Raw genomic sequence first — 15,934 nt, 5'->3', positions numbered from 1 at the left:
GTATTACTGCGACGGATAGCGGCGTGCAATTACTCACCAGCTCCACGTGGGGGAGCCAGAGGTGCTTTAGATGTTTACAGGTGTACAAACCATATACTGTAGCCTAAACGAGGTAAAGCATGGATGTTGTATAGAGTCATTAGAATTACTAGGCTACTACTGTAGTCGTGTAACGGTTAGTCTTGTGTGATATCCTTTATTCTGGAATTTTTCTCAGTAGGTCTGATTACTGATCTGCTGGACTTTTAAGCAAATATATTTATTGGTAGACTGGTACATTTAAAGGTGGAAGGGCACTGAGTGCTGAGGCACACAGGCAAAAACTATTGAGGTCCAAAAGGCCTTTGCTCCCTTTAGGACATAGCCTACTAGAAATATGCTTCCAAACCGTTTCAGCCTGGAATTTATTGTAATTGAAAGTATTCATGGGCCCAAGACATTAAAAAATGGAGAAAAAAAAATCCAGTAATTCTGAAGATCAACTGTAGGATCGTTTGTCTGGAGGAATTTCAGAAAAAATAATGTATTACATTTTTTGTAGCAGATGCATACGTCTTTATTTCATCTCAATCTTTTGTTTTATCTTTTGAAACTTTGAAGGGTCCCTAACTAGGTTCCCAGGTTGGGAAAAAAACTGAACTAAATTATATCTATCTAGGAAAATAACTGCTTAACAAGCACTACCCAGCATCGCTTCTGCATTATCTTCAATGTGTAGAGGCTACTCACTGGATTATCAATTAAAATGGGAAACAACACATTCATTAGCCTGGTCCAACCAGACCATCGTACTTCATTTCATTTGTACAGAAGACTACTGAAGGGAAAATGAAATTTGAGCGGAAGTAGGTAGGCGGGCGAAGCCAGGCTACACATTCATCGGAATTGGATTCAAACACTATCATCAAGTATGTTTCAAATAATTGAATAACATTTTATTCTTCTCACTGTAAATGCAGTTATTGTAGACAACAGCAGATGGAGGCAAAGGATTGGAGTGTTGCAGTACTGAATTGGTCTTTACTGCAGACTCAACCCTTATGCCCTATTAAAAAAAAGTTACACTGGGACCGTTAAGTACATTTTCACCTTTAAACACAATTTCTTTTTCCATATTTTTCATGTAGGGGTTGTTGTTCAGTCTATGTCATGATTTAATTAATCACAATTAAAAATTAACCCTTTAGATGCCAGTTTCGATCATATACCACCAACCGCTTTTTTGAAAAATACACTAAAATTCAATATTCAAATATTTTGTTTAACTTTGATTATTATTAGTATCACCGGCTCACCCATCTGAACAATAGGTGAGAAAATGGAATTTGGGTCATTATTACTTTTTGAATAATGTCAAACTGAATAAAAGTTTTCTACCATTGACTTACATTATAACGAAACATTTTGGCAACCCGCCTTTAAATTAAAGTGAAAAAAATGTTTTGCCTCTGATTTCCCATTTTACTGCAGAAAACACAATGTAATTGTGTAAAATGAAAGAGAATAGTCAAATTTACCCATTTTATCACCTCTTTTATCATCGTCTTTATTTCAAAATATGAGTTTTTATGATGAAAACTCACTAAAACTACAAAATAACAGCTTTTTTATTTTTATTTTTTTAGTGAGTGTGTGTGTGTGTGTGTGTGTGTGTGTGTGCGTGTGTGTGTGCATGTGAAAGTGTGCTTGTATATGAGAGGAGAGAAATTACAAGGGGTACAGATTTGCAGCCCTAATATCGTATGACACATGCAAACACACCCCCCACACACACACACATACACACACAATCTTATTTTGTCATGGACATGTAGACATCACTCCATACTATCCATATCAGAACACCTTTGACATTTTACTTTAGATTTTTTGTCACAGTGGCCAGTAATCCTGAATGAGTTAAAACCTAAAATGTGATGCCTTATCTTCAAAATGAAGGCAAAAAATTATACGAATTCTGATCTTATCTTGCCATTGCCAAGGAATCAAAAATACTGGTTTTATGGCTTTTTATGAGTTTACGAAATTGCATCTTTTTACACGAGGATTTCAGTTTATGTGATTTGATTTCACACAGACTGACTCCTGGAAAACATTTTTTCACTTCAACCATTCTGACTAAAAGAGGTGTTCACTAACTACACATCAAAACCATTTTATTGTTTTTATTGGTTTGCAGCCATGAATTATACAAGGATGCCAATTTGTTGTAAAGGGTCACCATAGAGGTCATGGGGGGAGGGGGGGGGTGAAGAGGGTGCTAAAATGGGTCATTTCTTTATTGACCTTATTTTTACATAAATGTATCAAGTTTACTACAGAGAAATGGGAAAATACAGTCAAAATTATTTTTCACTTTAATTTTAAGGGGGGGGGGGGGGGGGTCAAATCATTTCGTTATAATGGAAGTCAATGGTACAAATCGTGTAGTTAACGGTCCCAGTGTAACAAAAACATCTCACACAGTCAAAATGAAGTATATATGGATTAAACTCAGAATATCCAAACTTCATTGGAAAAACACACCTCCTTACCAAATTTTATGGCCAGGGAACAATCACAGCCAAAATTAACTCAAAAATGCGACCCCAGATACACAAATCTCCACCAACGGGGCATAAGGGTTAAAGAGGTTTTAGTTCAATGTTTACAAGCAATAACTGTGACAAGAGGTTGTGAGAAAATAAAAGTCTAATTCAGCTGATATTTGAATTTATTTGAGCATTTATTTTGCATCTTCAACATGATCACCAACTTCTCAAGGTCTGTGCAAGATAATACTGTGTGGTAAACATTCGTTAGCTACTACTGTATAGTGTAAAACTCTACATGAAAAGTATTTGCAGTCTTTTTTCAAACCTAACATTTAATGCAAGCTTAGTAGAAATTAAGTGTGGAAATGTATCTCTTATGCTTATGACTTTAATGAAAAAGTTTGACAAGTTAAAAAATTTGGCTTCCTTGGCGGGAATTAGATGAGAAGATCCGTACCATGCTCGTATCGGTAGGTGTAATATGAAGCTACAGCCAGGAGAACGTTAGCTTAGCTTAGCATTAAAACTTTAAACAGGGAGAAATGGTTCTGTATAAAGGCTTTATATTCATAATGCTGGTTGCCAGAGTTTTAGGACAGATCATGGCTAGCTGTTTCCTCTGTTTTCGTCCTTCAATGCTAAGCTAAGCTACCAAGCTGTAGACTCATACTTAGTAGAAAGACCCTCCAAAATGTAGATGTAGGCTATTACTTAATTAAAAAATAAAATGCACTCCTGTGTGATACATTTGGCTAGGGGAGTGACTGGCTGAAGCTAGTCTCTGTGTATTTTATGATTTTTAAATATGCAGAGTAGGAAGCTGTACAGTCGGTGCTGACCAATCGCTGCAGCCTGGTCTCACTTCACAGAATGGCCCATCTTGGGAACCTCCGGATGCGCTAAAGAAAGAAAAAGAGTTTTCATCATTATAATGTACTACTGTATTTGTTAGGGAATCTAAGAGTAGTAAGTCTTGCCATAAAGAACAGAGTTATCCTTACCCTCTTTTTGAGGCAGTGGCTGTCCAGGTCTTGCTGGCGTTCTGTGTTTGCTGGGGAGTTCGGCGCTGTCTCTGTAGTCTCTGGTGTTGGTGGTCTGAGGCTCAGACACACCCGTCCGGGCCTTATTAGGTACAGGAGGCCGGCTGTGGGCCATGCCACCTTCTGAACGCGATGGCACCACCGGTTTCTTGACCGTCAGAGTGACAGGGGTGGGAGGCTGAGGTTTGGTCTCAGAGCAGGTGTAGGAGCGGTTGCGTGGGATGGGTATTGGGGGGCGATCGGGGTCTGCGTCTGCCTGTTTGGAGGTTGTGAAGAAGGGATCTGGAGGTGCGATGTGGTCCCTCTGTTGATGGTCCTGGTCCATGCCACGACCATGAGATTTTTTCATTGAACCGTACAACGGATTGTCAAACATCCCCGGCACCTTTTCACCCTCCCCCCTAGGAATCAAGGGATCAGTTAGTAAAGGTTATTTTTCACCATCTACTTAAAGCTATAGTACGTAACTTCTGTCGCCCCCATGAGTAACTGTGAGTAATTACAACAACTCTGTCCCCGCATCTACATGAGGCAAGCCTTCGGTCATCTCGCATGGATTTTATACCTTCTGTTGTATGTCTAGGTTTTTTCTTAGCAGTAAATTTTTTGCTCCTGCACCAGTGTCGGGGGGGTGACACCAGTTTGTAAACGCTGCCATACTGAGAAATACAGAGAAAATTTTGTGGAGCCAAACTTTGTGTCAACTCTGTCATGGCGATGGCCTGAATTTGACCAACCAAAAAAATAATTATAAAGCTATTTTTACCCTAAGATTGAAAATTAAATTAAACTGATTTCAATGAAATGCAATTCTCATTGCACCAGAAACAGGTACTTACATGGGATTTAGAGATGGTCCTGATGGACTGCGTGAGCCCGCATCATAACCACCCTTCTTGGGGTCTTTACTCCCTTGCCCGGCAATTGGAAGACTTTTTGGCGGCATGCTGTAACTCCAACCTTTATCCATGGCATTGTCCCGTTGGAAGGACATGCCAATGTAACTGGGGTTAGAGATATCGTGCGCTTGCGTAACGGAAAACCTGTCAACAAGAAGACAGGAAATATCACACCCGGAAGTCATGTACGAGATATTTTGATCCCAAGAGAAAAATAAATCTTACTTGTTGGTGTCACAGCCTCTGCCCTTCGAGGCAACAGTGTCATCCTTCTCAACCTTGACGAAATCTGAAAGCAGAGTAAACTAAGGATTGATGCTAAAAGGACTGAAATGGAAGACATTTAACAGCCAAGTCACAAGTGTATTTCAGGACTTACCATATAACTTCTCAGTGGGCTTGCCCTCAGATGTGTGTAGCTGGATGCCACCTGTCAAGGTGCCTGTCCTCTCTCCGTGGTGAGTCAGTGTGATTTGGAACTCTGTGTAGCAGAACTGGGCAGCTCGCAGTGCAACACAGCCCTCTCCTTTGGGAATAAAACGCCAGCAAACTGTCAGTCCTGTTCAGCTCAGTGGATCTGTATTAAAAACCGTTTGTGAGTTTATTACCGTACGACTCGTCGCAGTCTATCGACTTCACACAGATGAGGATGTGCTGGTCCAAAAGGTACTCTGGGTCAGAGATGATAGGGGTGAGCTGAAAAATAGATAGAATAGACACCACATCAAGATTGCTTGCCACAACAATTTGCCAGTCACAGTCAGAGGTCTATCCTAATTTTTACCTCTACTTGGTTGCCGAACCAAACTTTTATCGAGCCTTCCAAGTTCTCAGTGTTCTCTCCCTCTGAAGTCTTGACTGTTTCTGTACACACATGAAAAAATATAAATTTTGATCATTTTGGCCATCATGTTTAAGCAGAATCACTTGCGATACGTTCAATCTGACAGACGAGACCTACTCTCCAAGCAGCTGGAATGGTATTCGATGAAGAACTTGGTCTTTGATTTTGTCAACAAGGTGGCCACACAGTTCATGATTTGTATCCCACCTTGAGGTGCACTATTTAGATCTGTAAAAAATAGGAAATCATTATTCTATCATTTTGGGGTAGATAATATAAAGTGGTCTGCAGTGAGACATACTTGGTGATCTTACCTTGCTTGGAGACAAACTGTGAGGCTACTCCAACTTCAAATGAGGCGAATACTGGTGAGTGGTCACTTGTCATGATGTCATTTGTGCAACCTGCAAGTTGGAAAGTATGCCTCAATGAGTTTAGTTTAGTTTATCAAGATCAATGGGAGCTCCAGAAATGTTGCATTATATTTTTTATCAAGTTTGGGGACTCCAGAGAGACAATATTTGACAAAGAATGGTCACAATGTGCAGAGGAGGCTGTGGCTATGGGTTTGTGTTAGACCCTCCCTGCCTGGGAAAGGCCATTTAATGTGTATTAAAGGTCACCTATCACACTTATTTTCATCTTTAAAATTGTACTTTGGGCTTTTACTAGAAACTGTTTTCTGTTCTCAGTTTTTCTGTTCTCTGTCTGAAACAACCTAAATCTCGCCTATGACGTTTTGAATGGTCTCTATTTTCCATTTATTCATGCCAAATGACATAGTCTTTTCCAGAAACCTATTTGTAGGAATTCATAGGATCTTATACAGAAATGATAAAACCCCATTAAATCAGCTTAAGTGCTGCATTGAATGACTCACCATATGCCTGACAGACAACATGAACCAGAGGGTAGGACTTCCGCAGGACTCGATCACACCACGAGGGCAAATTATATTTTGTCTGTAAAGTTAAATCCATCATATAAACATAAATACTGACAAGAATAGGTTTCACAGACGAGGCTTCGTTGACATTTTTAGCATAAAAAAAAAATCAGCTGAGAGGTTACGTATCACAGGCCATGAAATGTCTGGTAGAAACATGATTAAACATTCTTTATGGTGTAGATCAATTCCATAGATCTAAATTCATTAAGTGTTTTAAAAGAAACGTTTTTTAAATTGATCCAGGTGGCAGTTAAGTCGTTTTAGAACAGATTAACATGAGCGTTTACATGTTCACATGGACTTTGTGACCAGGATGACTTTAAGTAAAAACAATGTTCTGTGTCCTATTGAGATGTATGTGAAAGCTGTAGTTGCCTCTTCTGTTTCTGATCTATGGCGAACGATGGGAGGCCTCCAGGGAAAAGACATCTGGCTAAACATGAGCTTACCCCCGTGGCTTTGGCCTTTGTGTAGGCATACTTCTCTCGCGTGTCTCTTTCAAAACGATATGTGGGTGCAAACATGATTTCCTCTTCATCTGCAATTAAATGTAAAAATAAGACGTGTTTTTTTTTAATGTATGCTAGCACTGACAATCATTAAATACATCAGAATCAAAATCACATACAGCAAAAGCTACACATGACGAGCACACAGACTTTGCTTTATATATTGGTGAACCTTCTCCATGTGTCAAGGGCTCACCGAAATGCAAGAAGACCTTTCCATCATTCCTCTCCATGCTCAGCTGGTCTTTATTGAGCAGTTCCTGGTACTGCTGTTGTTTGATCTTTGTTACAATGTACTCAGCTTCCTGTGAAGGGAAACAGTGCAAAGTAATGACTTTAAGTAGCAGCTGAGAGCTCAGACACCTGACAACCAGCGCGCTCTGGTATTCACCACTGGAACGGCAACAGCACTAGCTCAATTGAAATGTTATATCAGTAATTCATCTGGTTTCAAGTGTGTCACGTTATATTACATGTTTTTCTATATAGCGAACTGTATCCTTTATAACTTACTGTAGATGGTTATGGTAATTCAAGATTGATCAAAACAGAAAATCAATTGGAACTTTATATCAGTTATTCATTTGGGTTGAAGTACATACAGTGTGCCACTTGATATGACATATATTTCTATAAAGCAAACTGCGTTGTCTATAACTTACTGTAGATGGTAATTCAACGCGGTAGTTCAAATCCCCGAGCCAGAAGAGGTGGGTGAACTGATGTGCGATGTCAAATGGTTTGAATTTCTTATCTCCCAGATTCAGAAACCGCAGGATGTTGGTGTAGTTTTGATTGCGTCTGCAAATGCGAGAAAATAATGATAGCAAAAATACATAAAACAACAACTATGATTTCAGGAATTGATAACATATACAGTAATTATATGTCTATTGCAGTTTTAAATGCTGTTCTTCAGACTCATATTCCCTGTATATAATATTTAGCTGTGGTTTCAAAAATGTTCCTCACCTGAGCTTCTTCTCACTTCCAGAGGTCAGGTGACTGTTGACGAAGCCAAAAGATGTGCCGTTGAACATGAAGGACACTCCCACTGCTCCCTTGTTTCCTAACAAAACAAACAATCACAGTGAGTACCAGCGGGCGATTCTTCAATGAACTTTCGAGACGAGGCGTTATTAAATGGGGTTGGTGCAGAAGTGGAACTGCTTTACCCAGAGTGTTGGCAATCCCCGTCTTCACGCTGTCTGAGAATATGTGGGAGATCCTGTTTTCGTGCTCAGGCTTGGCCAGGACCACGATACGGATGTTCCACAGTGTGTGAATCGCCACCTAGGAGTTTAGAAGAGGATACTAAACCATCACTGCTTTGCTCCTGATTTCAGTTGTCACTATGTTTCCTCAGTTCCAGTCAAGACTCACTTGCTTAAAGCTGATGTTTGTGATGTTCCTCAGGGCACCTTTCAGTGTGTCGGCCCACTCCCTGTCGCCCAAAGGATCCTCCTGAGTCCCAATGACATAGAAGTCATGGGGGATGTGATCGGCGGTGTCGTCTCGAGTCTTCCCCTGGCCCTTACACTGAAACCAGGAGTTGATGTTGTGGGGAGAACCGGCATTTCCTGGTGGGTTTTATGGACAAGTGTTGGACTGCTTTGTCACAAAATTTCAAATTCATTCAAATCTTTATGTCGTTAACATTTCTTACCCATGTTCCAAGTGCCAACAAACACTGTGATCATGTCTGGCTCAGGCTTTTCAGAGTGCTTGTTCTTCATCTGCTGAAGGAGCTGGCAAAATCCTTCCCTTTTCTGACGAGACACATTCACAAAGACATGATTTCAACACATTTCAAATTTGGACTTGGATGAATAACATGGAACTGAACACTAAACAAACCTGAAAATACATTTTCTCAAACAGCTTCTTACTATAAGAAATAGGCTCCAGCAGGAAGACACTTTTGTATACCAGAACAGTTAGAACAGTTAAGGTCGTTTCACATGAGATTTCGGCATTTGTGTTTTTTGTCTCTGCTCCTCTAACCGGTTTGCGTTGGGCGACATCATTTTGAGAAAGGGGATTACAAATCATTTTCAAACAACAACATTTGAATCAGAAAATGTAGAAAGTTGTGGTGTTTTACTATAATGAAAGCCCATGCTAACGTTGCTAGGGCACTGTCAATCAAATACCAATAATAATCATTTATTGGTACAAACTGATTTGAGAACAGGTTTGAAGCTAAATCAGGAACAAGCCAAGTGTCAGATGTTTTTTTTACCTTTGTATCATCAAACACTAAATCTTTGCGCAAAACCTTCTCTTTCTCCGTCTCCACCACGATGACAAGTTTGGCGTGCATTTTCTGGGATTTCACCAACTGCAGGACTGAAAAGTGATCACAGGGCTAAATGTTAAAAAAAATATTAGCAGTGTTAATGGCTTACAGCAGTTGTTAAACAGGACTATGGCGTTGCTAACACTACTAGCCTTAGTGCTCAATGTGGATTTACTGCTCAGATCTGATTATTTTGTTTGGCTGTTCACATTATTTTATTTATTGTTATTTTAGCAGATGATAACTTGGATGAGAGTAAGACGAAAGGGAGAGACAATTTTTGCATATCAAGAGCTACTTATAACTAGTACCTCTGTTTAACTGTGGCGCACAAGAGTGGCATAAAAGGCACATGAAGTATAATATGACTGTTCACACTGAGGCAGAACTGCAAAGAAAACCTGTATTGGATTTAGGACCATATATGAAAGTGGCCTTATCGGAATTGAAAAAATCAGATTACATGTGATTTGTGCTGTTCAAATTGCCATGAGACGTCTCAATTGTCATGAGACGTGAACATCAGACTTTTCGCTTACAGTCTTAACATAGCCAAATGACTACAAGCATGCTCACATGATCTGTAAAGGTGTAGGCACAACGGTATCTTTAACTACGTGCTAATGTGGCATGCTAATGTACTCACAAGACCATGATCATACTGATGTTTAGCTGGTATTAATGTTTACAATGGTAACTATCTTGGTTTTAGCATGTAAGTAGGCAAGCTTTTGCTCATTAGCACTAGACACAATGCTCATACATGTTATACCTGATGATGCAACTACAGTGGCGATATTTCAAATGAGACTAAAGTGGTGGATTGACCGAGTGATAGAAACACACCGCTATCCTGGTTGTATATAAAAAGGAGTGTGTTTACAGAACACTGGGATTTCTTACTTTTGTTGTGAACAAAGTATTTGTCATCAGGCCCATCTTTGGACTTCTTGAAGTAGATCTTCCCACTTTCAACATCCACTTTCAGGAACATCTTGGTGGAAATACCCAGATATTCTTGCTTGACCTGCAAGTGAAAGAGGAAACTGATCAGATAAACCACAGACCTCCAGACATTAATAATTTTCCGGAATTGTCATAATAGAGAATGAACCAATCATAATAGTGAAAGATTAAAAAAATAATAATAATTTAGAAAAGCACCTCAAATGTAACAAGCGGAATGAGAGATTTCCTGTGCCCTCCTTCATATCCAACAGACTCAAACACAGAACTTTTAACCTGAGAACAGAAATGGAAAAGTGCTTTGTCATCTGTGTCTGACATCATGTGTTGATATCATTATGACATAGATTGTTCCCTGTTGGGCAAAATGCGGCACTGCGCTTTTACCTTATCTTCTATTGAGTAAAGAAGTTTGGTCAGTTGCTCAAGCCTACAGGATAAAGCTCGACCTGAATCGGCAGACATCTGAGAAAAAAAAAAGAAAGAAAACAGAAAATTGGACACCATGAAAAGGGCTGTACCTTTAAAGCTGATAATGCTCCAATGGATCAAGGGTCCCACCCACCTGTTTTGAAAACTGTACGATCCCCGGGGATAGCTGTTGGTCCAATGCCCTATGAAAGATCTCCAGAGCTGGCAGGATGCGTGAAATTTCACTGTCTCGCAAGAAAAAAGGTCGGAACATGGCTAAATCATCCTCTATGCATTGTCATCCATATAAAACATCATGTTGACTAGTAGTAACTAACTATACCTGTTTAGATTCTTGCAGATAGTCATTGTTAGCTTCTTCAGCCCGGGGAGGTTATGGTACCCACTGTGTGCCTGTTCAGCATCCAAGCAGATTGAGGTCCTGAAGTATTCTTGGATAGCCATTTGATGCTCCTCTGGTATCCTGGCCAAAAAAAAACATTAACAGGGAAGCACTTTAATCACGGTCATGTCATTGTATTCACACATCAGTTAGTTTTTAGCCAAGCACATCACCGTGTCAAATCACTGAACAAAATCGTAGGATCCCATGCATTGTACACACACTGTATGAAGCTAGTAGTACGACACACTTTGCATGATCTGGGCCGAGGATAGTTAAGCTTTGAATATGACCATACGTGGACATGTCCATATGCTGCAGTCTCATCAGGAAGGTGTCTGATAGGGTGCAGGTCTGTTCAGATGATTTGGGGTCACTGTCTTTCCCATCGCTGGGTCCAAAGTTCCTGGGTGGAAGCTGCGGTGGAAGGCTATTGGATTCTGTGGGGGAACAGACGTATAGGATATTGTTTTTATTTATTTTCCTTTCTTTCTTTTTTTTTGTTTTCTTGTTTTCTTCTTCTCTTTGCTTTATTTGTTCTTTCTTTGACAGGCTTGTAAGAGCCCAAATTGTAACAACAACCCAAAATGTAATAACATGTATTTATTTTTTAACCCCAAATCTAATGACTGGACGATAATGTAACAAACTGCTGAGCCCAAAACATAACAACTTTTTATTATACAATATTTTGGCTCACTTATTACATTATGGAGTGGGCAAAATATTTTTCTCCTAAAAGTGTAATAATACATTGATACAAACAATAAACACATGTATAGAGTGAGTCAATCATTTATGGATTAAAGGGCTAATTGCTTAATGTAGAGTGTAAAGCTTTCTTTCAATAGTTTGAATGTAATTCAAGGCTGAAATTGTTCACAAACCCCCCCACCCCCCCTCGTATAAATATAACACTTTGACCATTTGGGGCTCATGTTCTTTTTAACACAATAGTATATAGTCAGATGAAGTAAAGTGGTTTGACCTGGCTCCTCTTCTACCTCCTCCTCCCTCTGGACAGGGTACTGCAGGTGTGTGATCAGTCCCATGTTGGGGCTGTAATAAGCCTCCACCAGCTCAGGCAGCATAGAGAAGAACCGGATAGGAACCCCCTCAGATGCCTACAGATCAGAACACAGCACAGAGGCATCATGTCATCTTGGTGCTGTTGTTCTGGGAGACCTTTGGGTTTTTTTGTGGCTACTAAATGTGGTGACACAATCTTAAAGTTTTATTTCCCAAGGTATTTTACCATCAAGTTCTGTTTTAAGACTTTATTTAGCATTTGCATGAATTCTTGCTCATCCAGCACTGAGAACATAAAACCACCAATCTCACCGTAGGTATGCTAGGGACTTTCTTTGACAATGTAGCCCCTTATTTATTTATTTTATTATCTGAGCACTATCTTTTCAACTGGTTTCATCCAAGCAAGTGTTTGACCTGTTTCATCCAAGCAATCCTGTTGATCTCTTTTAAGTTTTTTATTCTGAAATTCACAGTTACCGGACCATTACAAGTGAAGGGTTAGGGTCGTCAGAACTGTTGTTACACAGTTGTGTTAACCCATTGATGACTATGGCAATCTAGGATGCATGTCCTTAATGCCTGAGGGTTTTCTGAAAAAATAGTACGAATTGTCAAGTCTACCAAAACCTTAATATCTAAGCCTGTGTAGCACATAGAAACATGAAATAAAATACATTTAAAAGTTAAGGTTCACAGGTTTTATTTAAACATGCTCCCTTAGCGCTTACAAACCAACAGATATTTCTAAAAATCATCAAAATTAGATGAATTAGAAAATTATTAAATATTGTTAATAAATAGATGCAATGTGTTGTGTGATTTTTGTCAGTAGTCTATAGTAGACCTTGATTCTGCGCACCAAACGCCACTAACTGTGCTGTCGCCGACATAGCTGGCGTATTTTTTTTTTTATTTTGTTTTATTTTTTTATTTTTTATTTTTTTGATTGACATGATTTTTGGCAAACCACACAACTTTTGGGTGGTCACGTGGTCTTAAAAAAATCAACAAAACCCACCTCATGTGTATTTGAACCAATGACAGTGCATTCTATGCTGGGAATGCCATGAAAATTAGATAAAGTAATAATGCTGCGCGACGCAGCATCAGGCAGGAGAGCCAATGTGGCATCGCGCAGCAGCCGTCATCAATTAAAACCCAGAAAATAAAAAGTAGCTGATATTAGCTGCACCTTTAACAGCTGTATTAGAGATGTAAATGCATAAATGCTTCACTTATTATAATCATTGAAGTATTCTGAAAGGGGCTATTCTGCATAATGAGTACTCTCAGCTATGATACTTTAAGTATATTTTAATGCCAATACAGAAGTCCTTTATATTACGTAAGATCTTAAATGCAGGACTAATACTTGTGCTAGATTTTTTTTACACTGTTGTATTACAGAAAAGTAAATGTCAAGTAAAAGAGAGCTTTTTTCACCACAGACCCCTGCCCTAAAACTAGGCCATATATTTGACCTTACAGCTACCCATATCTGCTTTTGGCAGTTCCTTTCAGCAGGAAAGAGGGCTATTTCACACTCATTATTAAACTACTAAACTACTAGCCTCAAACACTGCTTCTCAGCACATTTGACCATTTGTAGGCCACAGGTTTGTGTAGTTGTTGCATAAAATGTTAATTCAAAAAAAAGTATTTCTCAGAAAACGTGTATGCCCTTCTTCATTGTGAATGCAAACGTTCCCATGAGATTACACTTTGTCTTTAATTCTATGATTCTCATTTATATCTTACTGTAAAAACTCCTCACAAGCTTCTTTCACTTCCTTTATAATGCATTCTTAATTCATTTTGAACAACTTTGTCGTATAACAAAAGTAATAAAAGACAGATATCAAGCCAATGAAACATCTCCTGATCAATAGTTTAAACCTCAATGTTAAATTTGATTGAGTAGCTAAATGCTAATGCAAGCATGCTAACATTATCACTATGAAAATGTTAATATGCTAAGTAAGGATACTGTTTACCATGTTCCCCATTCAAAATCTTGCGTGTTAGCATGGTAAAGTAATACTTCACCCATACTGAACCGGCGTTGTATCATTAAGAAATGGCTATTATAATATAATGAATGGGGTTTTTATTCCCTCAGTCTTCCCTTGGCCCAACTGTCCTGTTAATCCTAACCCTACCATACATTTTCCCATGTGTGATGTCCCGCATGGTTAAATGTAGGATGAGACAGTAAAGACCATAAAAAAACAGCATGAAGTGTTGATATTGGAAAAGAGATAGCCTTTTATCTTCACACGTATTGTAACAGTAACAATTCTACAACCATAATAAGTCATCTGACCATGGTGGCTTGTGGCGAGCTGTCAACCCACCTGCACAGAGAGCTTCTTGTCCTCATTCGGCAGGATTCTGTATGTGTACACACAATTCTGGTATCTGTGGTTAAAAATAATAAAATGCATATTTCAAAATTGTGGTCTGTGTTTTCAGCACGCAATCACAACAGTTTGGGAAACATTTCCAGTTGCAGAGACTCTCTGGAACCCAATTCATTCCTCATGATGCAACCTTTATATGAAGAGCAACGGGTGCTGCTTTGTGGCAGCAAAGTATGCAAATAAAGGGGAACTAGACTTGCATGTGCAATGTATGTGCAACAAAAAGTGACATGATGCATACAACTACAGCAGGGGCAATTTGACCTTTGAATCGCGTGAGATAAAATAAGCCCAAATGATTATGTTAAGAATAGTATTAAACTGTCATGTCAGTTGCATGTTATAGTTTTTTGAACATGAAACATTGTCTGGCTGCCCTTAGAAACTGCATCATCATCAAAATAAACTGTCAACGGCAATACGTGGAATCAAGTAATGTCTACTTACAGAACACAGAGGGCATATGCTCCCTGGATGGACTCACTGGCCCGCAGGAGGAAGCTTCCATCTCTTGCTGCTTTGGAGAGCAGATCCTCAGCGTTGGATCGAGTTATATTACCATGGCACCAAGGCTGGTAGATTGGCATCCTGTTTTCTCACCCAAGAGTCTGGGCTCAATAGTTTTGCATCTGCTCTCAAACTTAGATTCCAGCTGACCAAAAAGTAGACTCACTTTTTCTTTATCATCATCATCTTTTCACGCAACACACTCGAAGGTCCTTTCTTTCACCCGTTCATCCTCTACGTCCGAAAGCTGTAAAAGGAAGCTGGTTCTATACCTCGGCTCTGAACTTCCTCATTTGCAAAGTTGAGAGAGAGAGAGAGGAGGGCCATGGTGCCTCCACTCTGCCCCTGTTAATACGACACAACCACACAGCTGGAACTGCAAAATACAGGCTTTTGCTTTCAGAGTAGACATCTTTTACACATTGCTTTAATGATTAAACAGTATTGTGGCTTTACTTTCTGTACATCTGTTTGTTAATGTGAAGGAGCAGATGATATATCAAGCCATTTGTCAAAGCTTAAGTTGAAGGAAGTGAAAAGGGAAGTGACAAAAAAGGCAAAGTCGAGGATTATCACTTGTCCCTCTTAAAAGAGGTAACTGATCAATATGCTTGTGAAGGAATTTCAAAGTAAAAGAGCAATTTTAATGCTCAATTCATCTTGCTCAATTGATTTGGGAAAAATGGACTCATAATTACCCAGAAGACCCAGGCTGAGTCGGATTGCTATCCATTCAATCTCCCCTTTATAAATTAGAAGAGACAGTTTTTTTTATACATGTACTTTCAGGAAACACAAAGTCTAGAATGGCTCGCCATGTTCATGTGATGGACAGGAAGTGTTGCAGCAATAAGAGGAGGAAAATAAGCTGCTCACAAACCACAACATGGGTCACATGATACCAAAAGAGAAGTGCACAGTTGACGAGCCACTGAAGCCGCGGTGCTTTCTGTCCTGCGCTTGAAATACATTTCCCACTTTCACACAGGGGCATGCAGTCACAGTGCAGACGAGACATCACCTCATGCCCAGACGATGTGAACTCATACATTTGCTTTCAAGTATCAACAATTTGAAAGTGTTTTTTTATTTTTATTTTTATATAAGAGCATTGACAAGCA

The 15,934-nt window shown here is 39.3% G+C and overlaps 1 protein-coding gene across 1 annotated transcript; it reads right to left on the bottom strand.

Annotated features, from left to right (window-relative positions):
- Window positions 1-2,396: 2,396 nt before the first annotated feature.
- inpp5d (inositol polyphosphate-5-phosphatase D) lies at window positions 2,397-15,036 on the bottom strand. Its single transcript, XM_080033330.1, has 27 exons — window positions 14,754-15,036; window positions 14,241-14,304; window positions 11,843-11,978; window positions 11,153-11,294; window positions 10,795-10,935; window positions 10,606-10,696; window positions 10,428-10,505; window positions 10,239-10,316; window positions 9,978-10,101; window positions 9,018-9,124; window positions 8,442-8,544; window positions 8,159-8,355; window positions 7,951-8,068; window positions 7,748-7,844; window positions 7,438-7,576; window positions 6,972-7,080; window positions 6,716-6,804; window positions 6,198-6,279; window positions 5,632-5,721; window positions 5,435-5,545; window positions 5,258-5,337; window positions 5,082-5,169; window positions 4,853-4,999; window positions 4,699-4,762; window positions 4,414-4,617; window positions 3,536-3,975; window positions 2,397-3,433 (listed from the first exon to the last, which is right to left on the bottom strand). Exons 1-27 carry the CDS (start codon window positions 14,891-14,893, stop codon window positions 3,393-3,395), a joined length of 3,300 nt encoding a protein of 1,099 aa, XP_079889456.1. The 5' UTR covers window positions 14,894-15,036; the 3' UTR covers window positions 2,397-3,392.
- Between the last annotated feature and the right edge of the window lie 898 nt (window positions 15,037-15,934).

Source organism: Ammodytes marinus (assembly GCF_949987685.1).
Source record: "Ammodytes marinus genome assembly, chromosome: 8".
NCBI lineage: Eukaryota > Metazoa > Chordata > Actinopteri > Uranoscopiformes > Ammodytidae > Ammodytes > Ammodytes marinus.
Note: the sequence above shows the minus strand (reverse complement) of the source record. Positions and strands in the feature narration are given on the sequence as shown.

Excerpts from the sequence above, each read along its gene's own strand:
- inpp5d (XM_080033330.1), bottom strand. The coding sequence starts at position 14,893 with ATGCCAATCTACCAGCCTTGGTGCCATGGTAATATAACTCGATCCAAC. Across the intron at positions 10,936-11,152 it reads CAGCATATGGACATGTCCAC|GATACCAGAGGAGCATCAAA; the intron begins GTATGGTCATAT and ends TTTTTTGGCCAG. Across the intron at positions 6,280-6,715 it reads CAAAGGCCAAAGCCACGGGG|ACAAAATATAATTTGCCCTC; the intron begins GTAAGCTCATGT and ends TTAACTTTACAG.